At 39.8% G+C, this 14,215-nt stretch overlaps 1 protein-coding gene across 1 annotated transcript in view; it reads right to left on the bottom strand.

Moving 5' to 3' along the window:
• The window catches only part of LOC126416147 (glycosylphosphatidylinositol anchor attachment 1 protein), an 82,533-nt gene that overhangs the window by 12,678 nt on the left and 55,640 nt on the right, over positions 1-14,215 (bottom strand). Inside the window, exon 11 of the mRNA XM_050083695.1 lies at positions 14,045-14,209. Within this exon, the coding sequence (XP_049939652.1) occupies positions 14,045-14,209 (165 nt within the window). The remainder of the gene's footprint in view (positions 1-14,044; positions 14,210-14,215) is intronic.

Genomic DNA, 14,215 nt, shown 5'->3' on the forward strand with positions numbered 1-14,215 from the left:
GGTAGCAAAAAAATCTAGTACACTTACCTTCTGAACATGCCTATGTATATACCTCAAAATGAAACATATACACACTTTCGACACATTAAAGAGTCTGACAACAGTACAAGAAAATAGGACATAAGGATAAAGTCAAACGATGAAAAATCCAGGATGGAATGTAACAATATTATGAGAAGGAAAGTTGCTACTCACCATATAGCAGAGATGCTGAGTCGCAGAGAGGCACAACAAAAACACTGTCACAAATAAAGCTCTTGGCCAGTAAGGCCTTCGTCAAAAATAGACACACACACACACACACACACACACACACACACACACACACACCACCGCGCGCGCGCAAACGCAACTACACACACGACTGCAGTCTCAGGCAACTGAGGCCACTTTCACGCACAATGGTTGTGTGTCATTCACTCGGCCCTACTGTAGCCTCTTAATGCCTAAGTTCGAAGTACTACACAGCGCAGTGATAACCACTGTCCTATTTGTGTCATTTTGATAACTATTGTTTTAAGAATATTCTCAAACTGATATTCTGCAGCTACAAATACCCCTCAAAGTCCACAGGAATAAACCTCAGCAGCTGAAGAATTATTATGAAATGTACTTCATAATTTTAGATTTACAATTTAATCAGGCTAATTACACTGACGAACAGCGTATCTCCTGCCAATGTACTTCACTTTAACTAATTCAGCTTTAAAATCCAAAGAAAATAAAACACAACAGTGATATTAATTATTGAATACCACAACACTAAATATTTAAGGACACACTGATTCGTTTGATTCATTTACACCGCATTTGTGAATCACGACATAAAATGTTCATAACAGAGACCTCTGGCACCAGCTACTGGTTTTAAGTGTAGATGCATGAGTAGGAATAAAATGATGACATATTCATTAATGTTAACACTAATCATGTATACATATCCTGTAAACTGACTCATTCCACACCAATGAAGCATGCAAATGATCTAGGAAGATGCAAGTAACTAACTATAAAACACATCATTTGATACAATGAACAAAGGATGTTATCAATGTGAAAACAGATCACATTTCTGTCTCGATGCGAACTGGAGCAAACAATCACACACAGCTCAGGCCGCAGCTTGACTCGTAAACAGTGTAGTGTTTCCTCCTCCGACTCTGAGGGGGATGCAGATAGGTTGGTATACAATAGGTTAGTTACAACAATAACTAGTGACACATTCACCTCAACATAAGTACCGACCTACATAAATAATGCTTAGTACACTACTGGTTTCAACTGTCAGCAGCTCATAAAGTTCCTCTAACACTTTGTTGCCTAAAAATTCTTGCAATTCTAAGATGCAAAAGTTCTGTCCAGATTGTGGCAGCAAGCACAAGTGATACTGCTGCCCTGAATGTGATGACACTTACCAGTTGTGTGGCCCAGTCAGTGTGAAGAGCACACCATGTGGCTGTGCTGCTCCATGCCTGCCATTATGCCAGTGCCTACAGTGTCCAACGAACTTCTAAGCTGAGGCTCACCAAAAGCATTAACAAATATGCAGTGGGCAGTGAAGTTCTGAGGAGACATAGAGTATGCCATGTGACCGATGAGAATGGACACCTACAAGCAGCCCGGTTCCCCACAGTTCTATCAGTCACAGAAGCAAGAGGTTTCGTATGGCTACCAAACAATTCCACTGCTAGTCCTAATTGTATTACAACATGAGTACAAGAATATCATTTGCCAACTTTTCTTGGTCTCAGTTCACATAAGTTTTTAGCCTATACATACTCAATATTTCTGGGTTTTAGATCAATATTGACTGAATCTCATTTCAGCTGTGATTGCATTAGATAATCTAGAAATTTTTATGTAAAAATTATCAGCAACTGTCAGAACGTAGTAAATGGTGAAGCTAAACCCTCATCGTTTGAACACACTATCGCCCCAATAACTGTGGACCTTGCCATGGGTGTGGTAGCTTGCACGCCTCAGTGACACAGGTAGCTGTACTGCAGGTGCAACTGTAATGGAGGGGTATTAGTTGAGAGACCAGACAAACGTGTGGTTCCTGAAGAGGGGCAGCAACCTTTCAATAGTTGCAGGGGCAACAGTCGGGACGATTGACTGATCTGGTCTCGTAACACCGACTGAACCAGCCTCGCTGTGCCGGTATTGCAATCAGCTGAAAGCAGAGTGAAACTACAGCCGCAAATTTTCCCGAGAGTGTGCTGCTCTACTATACGGTTAAATCGTGATGGCATCCTCTCAGGTAAAACAGTCCCCTCATCTCTGGGCAGGGCTACTTGGGAGCATCAGGACAAACGAAACTATTGTTCTATGGATCGAAGCATGGAACATTAGAGTCCTTAATTGGGCAGGTAGATTAGAAAATTTAAAAAGGGAAATGGATAGCTTGGAGTTAGATGTAGTGGGAATTAGTGAAGTTCAGTGGCAGGAGAAACGGGACTTCTGGCCAGGTGAATACAGGGTTATAAATACAAAGTCATACAGGGATAATGCAAGAGTGGGTTTGATAATTAATAAGATGATCCGGCGGACTTGAGCGAAATAAAATAGCTCTCGCGGACCAAACACACAACATCAAGAAATCCATTAGTGTCTGTTCTGGTATCCAGCGACTAGTGGTCTGCGTCTGTTTACCTAGTTGGTGCGGCAGTGAAATATGGCTTGATCTCAACAATCAAGTCTGCAATTACCGTGATCTTGTTGAAGGTCACCACAACCAACTTCAACTTGAAGTAATCATGATGGAACAAATGGAAAGAAATCCGCTACCCCAGGCCCCAGTCAACGGACTGGACTTTCCTGGTCATCGGATTCTGGGGGACCAGGAACATCATGAGGAGAAGAGTCGGAGCTTCTCAAAACCTCTTCGCAAGCACTACCTTGGCACTCTCAATGCAAACACTCTGTTCAAACTTGGAAAACTAAAACAACTGACAAACATGCTAGATAAATTTCACATCAAAATTCTTGCCATCCAAGAGACGCGCTTCGTAGATGAAAACCATTTCGACACAGAACATTACAGGATTTACAAAGGTAAACCTGCTGTCAGAAGAGGAACACCATTATTGTTTGGTACAGGGTTTGCAGTACACAAATCAGTCATGGATAACATCATAGACTTCAATTCAATATCAGAACGTATCTCGACACTGTCCTTCAAATCAGGTAATAAAGCATACACAATTATCAACGCACATGCACCTACAAATGACCATAACAGAAAGAAGCCACAAGAAATTGAAGACTTCTGGGAAGACATAGAGGAAGTAACTAACAACGTACCAGAAAGACATGTGAAAATTGTAATGTGTGATTTCAATGCGCAGCTTGGTAAGGAGAGAAAATTTAGAGAAATAACAGGCCCATACTCAGCACATATTCGCACGAACAGAAATGGGGAACACCTCATAAAATATTGTCAAAACTTTAACCTCAAAATCATGTCAACACAATTTCAAAAACCAAGACGAAAACTTACAACATGGAAAGCACCCAACACAGTGTGGGGAGAATTTCAGATTGATCATGTGGCCATATCCAAGAAAAATTCGCGGGAAATTCTAAATGTCAGAACACGTAAAGGAGTCTTCGAGTCTGATCATTATTTGCTACAAGTTAAGATTAGGCCAATCCCAGGACTGAAACAGACAGCGCAAAACAAAATAGTCAAACCTGATCCGGAATACTTGAAGATAAACAGGGATAAAATCGTTGAAGAAATTAATAGGCACTCAATAGACACATGGACAGATCTGGCGAAGGCAGTTCAGAAGACTATGTGCTGGGGACAACCACCTAGAAAACGCAAACATAGGTGGTGGAACGCAAAGTGTGATGAAGCCATTGAGAGAAGAAAGCAAGCATGGGACAAGTTCAGTAGCTACAGAAATTCAGAAACATGGAAAGAATTTCACGAAGTTATGAAACTAGCATCGAAGGAAATCAGAAGGGAAAAACGAGCATATGACAATAACAGACTAAAAGAAATTGAGGAAGATTTCAAAAGAAATAACACAAGAAATTTTTACAGAACTTTCAAAGAAAATATTAAGGGCTATCAACCCCCTAGCCTCTGCTTCCGAAGAACAGATGGATCCCTGGAAACAAACACAAAAGAAAACTGTAAAATTCTCAAACATTACTTTGATAAACTTCTTAATTGCAAAAAACCTACAGGAAAATTAACATTCCAAAAGACCACATCTAATGCCGATTCTGATCCACCCACAATAGAAGAGATAGAGGAAATCATAAAACAAATGAAAAATAACAGAGCTGCCGGAGAAGATGGTATTATCGCCGAGATCTGGAAACTCCAAGATGAAAACATCACCAAAAAAATCCATAAGATTATCTCCGAAATTTGGATCACAGAGAAAGTGCCAGAGGAATGGAAATGTGCATTGATCCATCCGTTACATAAAAAGGGTGATAAGTCAGATCCAAACAATTACAGAGGCATTTCGCTAGTACCAGTTACATACAAAATTTTCTCTAAGGTGCTATTAAACAGACTAGAACCACAAGCAGATCTGCAAATTGGGGAATACCAGGCAGGCTTCAGAAAAGGGAGATCATGCATCGAACAGATCTGGAACTTGAGAACACTTTTGAAAGTCAGACAGGCAAGAAACACTGTAGTTACCTTTGTGGACTTTAAAAAAGCATATGATTCCATAGACAGACAGACACTCTTTGACGTACTGGAAGAATATGGTATCGACAGAAAAACCAGGGCACTTATACAACAGACGCTTACAGACACTACCTCCAAGATTAAGTTCATGGGAGAAATTTCGGAACCCTTCCACATACACACAGGTGTCCGACAAGGAGACGGGCTCTCACCAATCCTGTTCAACATGGTGTTAGACAAAATTATCAAGCAGTGGGAGGAACAAGTTAAAGGAATACAGCTGGGAAGAACACGTGAAACCAAAACAATCATAAAATGTCTGGCATTTGCAGATGATATAGCCATACTCAGCAATAATACACAGGAGGCAAAGGAAGCACTGGAATGCTTGCATGAAATAGCTGCCAAAACAGGTCTGCAGGTATCTTACGAGAAGACACAATATATGGAACGACAGACCAACAATGTACACACCATGCATACGGTATATGGATCCGTAGAAAGAGTCGAAAAATTTAAGTATTTAGGGGAGTACATACAAATGGGAGGATCAAACAAGGCGGCTAACATGGAACGAATGAAGAAACTCCAGAAGGCATACAAACTCACATGGTCACATTATAATAAGAAAAGCATATCGAGGCAGGCCAAACTTAGGCACTACAAAACAGTTGTATTACCAGAAGCATTGTACGTGTCAGAAACAACCACAATTGGAGCATCAGGCATCATAGACACAGAAAAAATAGAACGCAAAATTCTCAGAAAAATATTTGGACCAATTCACAGAGATGGCATATGGATGAAGCGACCTACCAAAGAGCTGTACCAGCACACTGACAGACTAACAGACGCGATCAGAAAACGCAGATTAACTTTCTATAGGCACATACAGAGAATGGACAACAACCGACTTACAAAGAAAATGTTTGATGTAGTAAACAGCTCAAGCAAGAAAACAAATTGGTATCGTGAAATAGACGAAGACTTAAGGCAGATAGGGATCAACAGGCAAATGATAGGAGACAGGAAATACTTCAGAAACAAAGTTAGGAGTGCAAAATTTATTGTAAAGGAGAGAAAGAAGAAAGGAACATTATGGACAGAGCAAAGGAAACAGGAGCACAGCCAAAGGATGAAGAGATTTTGGGAAGAGAAGAGGAAGAAAGGAAAGAAGTGAAAATTGTGTCATCATGTGATTTTCGAGTTCAAACACTGTCCATAAGGGCAACAATGAAATGAATGAATGAATGAAGATGATCTGGGTAAGCTACTATGAATAGCATAGTTAATATAGTTAATGCATTATCGTAACCAACAAAGGCACGAAGTTCACACCTACTGTGACGATGCAAACCAAGATCTCTCTACTTCCTCTCGTTTTGTCATCTGCCTTCTTAAATTCATTTCATTTTCAGTTTTGCCTAATTACCATTAACATACATGAGTATAATCTGCATTTCCGTAAAAGAGAAAGGTTGGCCCTAAGTCTTAAGGAATACAGCATCAGGTCTGGTTTAGTGTATGTAATTAACTTCCTAAATTATTTTGACAATTCCTAGTTAGTATCTTTTGTTATAGGGTGAAATCAGTAATTATTTCATGACTTAAATTCTATTCTTGACTTACAAACAAATATAAATTCAGTAACAATATAAAAATTTGGAAGAGGAACTACTAGGGTTCTTGAAGTAGTTATCTGGCTCTATTCAAAAAGATATTAGTAAAGCTAGCCCTTAATTAATTCCAAAACAGTTATCAAATTTGTCAAAAGCATTGTTTGTGTAATATACCTGTTAATTTCAGAATTTAAACAAATAATTCGGCTTAACCCTTGTGGTAGAAGAAACTGTTAAAAAGAAGGAATTTTTCGATGTATTTACTTAATTGAGTGAGTTGTGTTTTAATTGTAATTTCTGCAAATTAAACATCGAACAATGTATAGTATCAGTGCCTATTATTGTGAGGATATATAAAGGATGGATTTTTGGTCTCTACACAGTCAGTCTGCAGCTGGTTTTCAGAGGGGAATTATGTACTGTTTCAAGTAATGACAATGCATCAACTTATTAACAGTGGAATTTGTGTAACACAAATAGGCCATGTGTTAGAACAATGTCTGTTCAATTTATTTGAGAAATAGTGTCCATGTATCTTATTTTCTGCAAGAACTGTGAACTGTGTGGTTAGGTTTTTACTGCTCATTGATGTTCAACAGCAAACTACTGTACCAGTATGCTGCTCCTTGCCTGCAACCTATTAATGAGGCTTATCGAAATTTACCAATAGTTAATTGGCCATATAACTGTGTAATATTGGGGGGTTGTGAATAATGAAAGTAAAGAACAGTGAAATGCAATTGTGCAACTGTCAGCTATATCATTTACAGTAGTCAGCGTTGAGCTTCCACCCCCCCCATTTTTCAGCCAGTATAACAAGGGTTAGTTGGTTTGGGGTATCAAGGGACCAAACTACAGGATCATCAGTCCCTTTTTCCTGATGCAAGTAAGGCTCAAGGTACAAAAACAACTAACACCACACTTGAAAAGAAGACAAATGGAATGAACAAAAAACGGGGACAACATACACCACAAGGGAAAGTGGAAGAAGGCATTAAAACCATAGAGCATATGGTCTGAGCTGGCTGATCACAGTAATAAAAGAGCCCCACAAAGACGAGATGAGATGAACACACGTAGGGAAAAGATGACCGCCAAGACTAACAAATGCAAACAAATTGCGACAGAGCTGAAATGGAGGGAGGGCGGCGACCTCATAGAGAAGGCTAAATGCCCACCCTTAGATGGTTCAATAAAAACCCGCCTCACGAATAAAGCATAAAACTAAATATGTTGTTGAGGCTTTGTCACCCAACACCGAAGGTAGGTTGCTGGGAAGGTTAAAAGTCCGCCGCAGAGCAGCTGAAAGTGGGCAGTCCCACAAGAGTGGACAACAGTCATTTGTGAGCCACAGTGACAATGAGGTGGGTCCTCGCAACAGAGGAGGTAGCCATGTGTTAGCCACGTATGGCCAATGTGGAGCCAGCAAAGAACCACAGAGTCCCGGTGAGAGGTCCGCATGGAGGTCTTCCACACTTTTGCAGTCTCCTTAAGGGCACGCTGATTGTTGTGCATACTGAGATTATGCCATTACGTCTCCCAAAGCTGAAAAACCTTGTGGCCAGCCTATCAGCTAGTTCATTTCCCGGGATTCTGACGTGGCCCGAGGTCCACACAAACTCCACGGAAAGACTGAACCGTTCCAGGGCATAGATGAACTCCTGGATGATAATCTATCAAAGGATGGTGGGGGTAGCACTGGTCGATAGCTTGTAGGCTGCTCAAGGAGTCAGTACAGAAAAGAAATGACTTACAGTATAACAATGTAGTACGTCGACACTGAGGACTATCAATGAAGAAATAAAGCAGGCGAACATCACTCTACCATAGTACTACAAGCTTATATACCAATTAGCTCCACAAATGATGATGAGATTGAAGAAATGTATGATGAGATAAAGAAAATTATTCAGATAATTAAGGCAGATGAAAATTTAATACTGAGGGGGGACTGGAATTTGATAATAGGAAAAGAAAGAGAACAAAAAGAAGTAGATGAACATGGATTGGGGAAAAGGATAGCAAGAGGAAGCCACCTAGTAGAATTTTTCACAGTACATAATTTAATCATTGCCAACACCTAGTTTAAGAATTATGGAAGAACATGATACACATGAAAGACGCCTGAAAGCACTGAAAGGTTTCATACTGGTTACATAATTATAAGACAGAGATTTTGGAACCAGATTTAAATTGTATGACATTTCCTGGGGCACATGCATACTCTGACCACAATTTATTGGTTATGAGCTGCAGATTAAAACAGAAGAAATTGTAAAAAGGTAGGAAATTAAGGAAATGGGACCTGGATAAGCTGAAACAATCACAGATTGTTCAGAGGGAGCACTAGGCAACTACTGACATTAACAAGGGAAAGAAATACAGAAGACGAAAGAATAGCTTTGAGAGATGGAATAGTGAAGCCAACATAGGATAAAATAGTAAAAAAGACAAGGCTTAGTAGAAATCCTTGGATAATTTAATTGATGAAAGGAGAAATACAAAAATGCAGCAGATGAAGCAGGTGAAAGGGAAAACAAATATCTAAAAAATGAGATTGAGGATTTAAAAGCACATTTCACTAAGGGAAAAATAGATACTACCAACAGGAAAACGAAAGAGACTTTTGGAAGAAAGAGAAGCAGCTGTATGAATATCAAGTGCTCAGATGAAAAACCAGTACTAAGCAAAGAAGGGAAAGTAGAAAAGTGAAAGGAATATATAGAAAGTCTATATAGGGGAGATGAACTTGCAGGCAGTAATAGAAATGGAAGAAGACATAGATGAAGAGGAGATGGGAGACATGATAGTCCAAGAAGAATTCGACACAGCACTGAAAGACCTAAGTTGAAACATGGCCCCTGGAGTAGATGACATTCAGTCAGAACTACTGATAGCCTTGGGAGAGCCAGCTGTAACAAAACTCTTCCATCTGGTGTGCAAGATATACAAGCCACGCAAAATACCTGCAGACTCAAGAAGAATGTAATAATTCCAATTCCAAAGAAAGCAGTTGCTGACAGGTGTGCAAATTACCAAACTATCAGTTTAGTCTGCCATGGTTGCAAAATACTAACACGGACTCTTTATACAACAATGAAATGACTGGTGGAAGCTGACCTCAGGGAAGATCAGTTCGGATTTCAGAGAATTGTAAGAACACATGAAGCATATTGACCCTAAAACTTACCTTAGAAGATAGGTTAAGGAAAGGCAAATCTACATTTATAGCATTTGTAGACTTAGAGAAAGCTTTTAACAAAGTCAACTGTAACACTCACTTTCAAATTCTGAAGGGAGCAGGGGTAAAATACAGGGAGTGAAAGGTGATTTACAACTTGTATAGAAGCCAGACGGCAGTTATAAAAGTAGAGGGGGATGCGAGGGAAGCAATGCTTGGGAAGGGAGTGACATGTTTTAGCCTATCACCAATGTTGTTGTGTTATTCAATCTGTATACACAGCAAGCAGTAAAGGTATCAAGGAAAAATCTAGAATAGGAATTAAAGTTCAGGGAGGAGAAATAAAAAAACCTGAGGTTTGCCGATGATGTTGTAGTTCTGTCAGAGACTGTAAAAGACGAAAATGCAGTTGAACGGAATGGACAGTGCCTTGAAAGGAGGATATAAGATGAACATCAACAAAAGCAAGACTACAATAATGGACTGTAGTTGAATTAAATCAGATAATACTGAGGGAATTAGATTAGGAAATGAGACATTAAGGTAGTAGATAGGTTTTGCTATTTGGGCAACAAAATAATTGATGATGACCAAAGTGGATATGATATAAAATGTAGACTGGCAATGGCAAGAGAAGCATTTCTGAAGATGAGAAATTTGTTAAACTGAATGTTAGGAACTCTTTCCTGAGTATGTTTGTCTGGAGTGAAGCCATGTATGAAAGTGAAACATGGATGATAAACAGTTTAGACAAGAAGTTTTTAAAATGTGGTGCCACAGAAGAATTCTGAAATCAGGTGGATAGATCACATAACTAACGAGGAGTTACTGAATAGAATTGAGGAGAAGAGAAATTTGTGGCACAACCTCACTAGAAGAAGGGATCAGTTGGCAGACACAATCTGAGACATCAAGCAATCACCAATTTAGTGCAGGAGGGAAGTGTGGGAGGCAAAAATCCTAGATGGAGACCAAGAGATGAATACAGTAAGCAGATTCAGAAGGATGTAGGTGTGATAGTTATTCGGAGAAGCAGCAGCTTGCACGTGATAAGAGTCATGAAAAGCTGCAGCAAACCAGTCTTTGGACTGAAAACAAAAACAACAACAAGAACAATTACTGCTGCTGCTACTGCTACTACTACTGCTACTCCACTAGGCTGTCATAGGAACTTGAAGGCTCATATATTGCTTAACACATCAACACTACTGTTGTTCTGTAGAGAACAGTTTATCTTTCTTGAACGTGTTTTCAGATCAAATATAATAAATTTTGTTGAGATGGGAAAGCCTCTGTCCATGACTCAGCAGGGAAGTACAGCCCCTGCAAAACTCAGCTTGCCCTTTTCTCACATGATGTCCTGTGAACTATAGATGAAGGCCAACATACAAATTCCATATTCCTAGACTTCCAAAAAACACTTGACATGGTGCCCCACTGCAGATGGTTGTTGAAGGTTCAAGGATAGGAATAGGATCCCAGACATGTGTGTGGCTATAAGACTTCTGAAGTAACAGAACCCAGTACGTTGTCCTCAATGATGAGTGTTTGTCAGAGATGAGGGTACTGTCCAGAGTGCCCCAGGGATGTGCAATAGAACTGTTGTTACTCTCTATAAACATAAATGATCTGATGGATAGGGGGGACAACAATCTGTGACTATTTGCAGATGATACTGTGATGTACAAGAATGTATTGTCAATGAGTGACTTCAGAATACAAAATTTCTAGATGGTTTGATGAATAGAATCTAGATCTAAATGCAGAAAAGTAAGTTAATGCAGAAAGTAGGAAAAACAAAATCATAATATTCAAGTACAGCCTTGGTAGTGTGCTACTTGATGTCGATTAAAAATCTGGGCATAATGTTGCAAAATAATATGAAATGGAATGAGAATGTAAAGACTGTAATAGGGAAGGTGAATTGTCAACTTTGGTTTATTGGGAAAATTTTAAGAAAGAGCGGTTCACCTATAAAGAAGATGACATATAGGACACTGGTGCGACCTATTCTTGAGTACTGCTTCCGTGTTTGGGATCTGTACCAGGTCGGATCGAAGGAAGACATCAAACCAATTTGAAGGCAGGCAGCTAGAGTTGTTACCAGTAATTTCAAACAACATGCAATTGTTATGGAAATGCCTCAGGAACTCAAATGGGAATCCCTGATGAAGGGAAGGCAACATTCTTTTCGAGTAACACTATCAAGAAAATTCAGAGAACCAACATTTGCAGTTGACTGCAGAACGATTCTACTGCCACCAAGGTACATTTTTCTAAGGAACAGGAAGGTATGAAAAATTAGGTCTCGTATGGAGACATATGGATAGTTGTTTTTGGCATGGCACTTAGCATAGGGTGAAACAATATATGTCTGAGTGGTAGACACATGTACAAAATACAGTTCTGTTCAGGAAGGTGCACAGTAACTGAAGAATAAATCAAACACAGAATGAATAACAAACATCACTGTGAAATACATATAGTGTGAATACTCAATACATCGAAGATCTGCATGTGATGCAGTATGAAGTCCTTTGCCTACTGATGGAGTTGACATGTGCAATTTTTAGTCTCCATACAGTAGTTCTCTTGCACCCGGCCGATGTTGAAGTTCCATGAAGTTAACTGTCCCAGCTGTGAGTTGACGTCTCTGAGGTGAGATCAATTCTGAACAGCGATGTGCCTCACTGTACTGCTGAGTGACCCCACTGGTACTGTCAGGGACTAGACTGTCTGGGCCCCAAAGAGTAACTGGGGAGTAGCTGGCGACTATCTGGAATTGCCGCTGCAGACAACATCTCTCTATCCACTCAAGTCTCGCACCCTGATGGCGCTGCCACACAGGGGGCGTGGACCTGGTGCAGCATGGGATTGGACGGCGCCTGTTGCTGTACTAAGCACTGGTGGACGGCAGCTGCACTTGTGCTGCCAACTTCAGAGTCTTCAATGATGATGGCCCCCTGAGTGGTATTGACTGTGTAACGATACCTCAGTTTTTCCCTCACACTATTTGTGAATGGAGCAGGAAAGGAAATGACTAGTATGGTACAGGCTACCCTCTGCCATGTACTGTATCATGAATTAGGGAGTATATATGTAGATGTAGATCCCATTTGTGAAGCTGTAGGAGCTAATTACACAGATATATTCCCCCTTTCATTTCCTCTTCTTTTGCTAATCGTACTGTACTCTCACTCTGTCTCTTTTATGGTCTCTGAATGGAAACTGGAAAAGTGGTTGTCGATTACTATCCTTGATTACCTAACTTATTTGATGTATTTCCCTTCATCTTTGCCTCCTTTCTTCTTCACAACAAGTGTGCTACACCTAAGGCCCCCCCCCCCCCTCCCCTCTTTTGCCACTCACCCACAACACACACAGCAGTAGTTATTTTTGAAGAAAGACTTTATCAAAAAGCTTAGCAATGAGTCTAAGCTTGTTTATGTGCCTCTGTATCATTATTCAGTTAGTGTTTAACAGGTTACCTTTATTCCTTCCATAGTTTGTAAAGATAGTACTGTTTTAGAACTTCCTGTTATTCTCCATATAATTTCTCTAAATTAATCTGCACAAATCTCCTGCCATACAGTAGCTCTTTGATGTTCAGTTGCACTGTGTCCTTACACTGATTACCCCTTTACTGTAACTGGGAGTTGTGTTTGGTTCACTAACCACAGCATACTTTTCAAGAAATTTTGCATTTAACAGCTCCCTTACTAGCACAATTTTTATTGGCTTGATGATGCTTTTACCATTATGCCACCTTTTAATTGATTAAAGTGTCCCTTCTAGATGCTCAAGAGCTTAATGAATGCAGAAAACCGACTTTTGTTCAAAACCCCTATTTTAACAACAAACAATACACAATTGGACCAGAGAACAACATAAACACATTACATATATATTGCCCAATAGGTCCGATGAAGCAATAAAAGATACTGAGGCTAAGATTTTTGCCCTAAAGACTTTCTACAACAAGCTTTGTACATATAAGTTGGTTAAGAGAGACACACATAACTGAGCGAGCTAAACATAGTTAGGTGTAAACGGTCATCCAGAAGTTGCCGCTAATGACAGTTCACCTCGACACTCATCCACCCTTCTTGGGCATGCTGCTAACATATAGATGGTACCCCCACCCCCCATTCTTGTACTGTTTCTGCAGCATGGACACAAAAGCCAAGACCACACTTTCACAATGTTTAGCTATCTCACACCTCACACAATGGTAGCTGATGCATGCCCAAGCTAATGGTACTGAACAGTGTAAGCTGGGAACTCTTGATATGCAAAAGCCTTGAACTGAGATTATTTGTCTTTACTTGCTTAACAACTTCTTTGTTTAAATATAACTATTTAAAAGCATCGAATTTGTTTTGCAGTAAGAAGTAAGAAAGAGAACATTAGTTTGAAGGATACTTACCTGGGTATTAAGGATGTGATCAAGACTGCTGAACGTAAATACTAGAGGCAGTTTGAATTTCATATTAACTTTTCACAAAAGCAATGTAAGAAACATACAAACCACACTTTTGCACAAATATCTATGTGGAACATGTTACACATTAGTTCTATAACACTCACCCTTTTTTCGTCGGACTCACAGACAGTGCCACAGGTACATAAAGTGTGGCTAAAATGAAGGACAGGGAGAAGTTGTGCATTCCAACAGCAAGTAACAATGTGGCCAACTCTAGTAAAGCAGCAATATTCAGTAATGAGCAACTCTTGAACTGCTGGCCTACAACCCTGAAA

This window comes from Schistocerca serialis, chromosome 8 (genome assembly GCF_023864345.2).
Source record: "Schistocerca serialis cubense isolate TAMUIC-IGC-003099 chromosome 8, iqSchSeri2.2, whole genome shotgun sequence".
NCBI lineage: Eukaryota > Metazoa > Arthropoda > Insecta > Orthoptera > Acrididae > Schistocerca > Schistocerca serialis.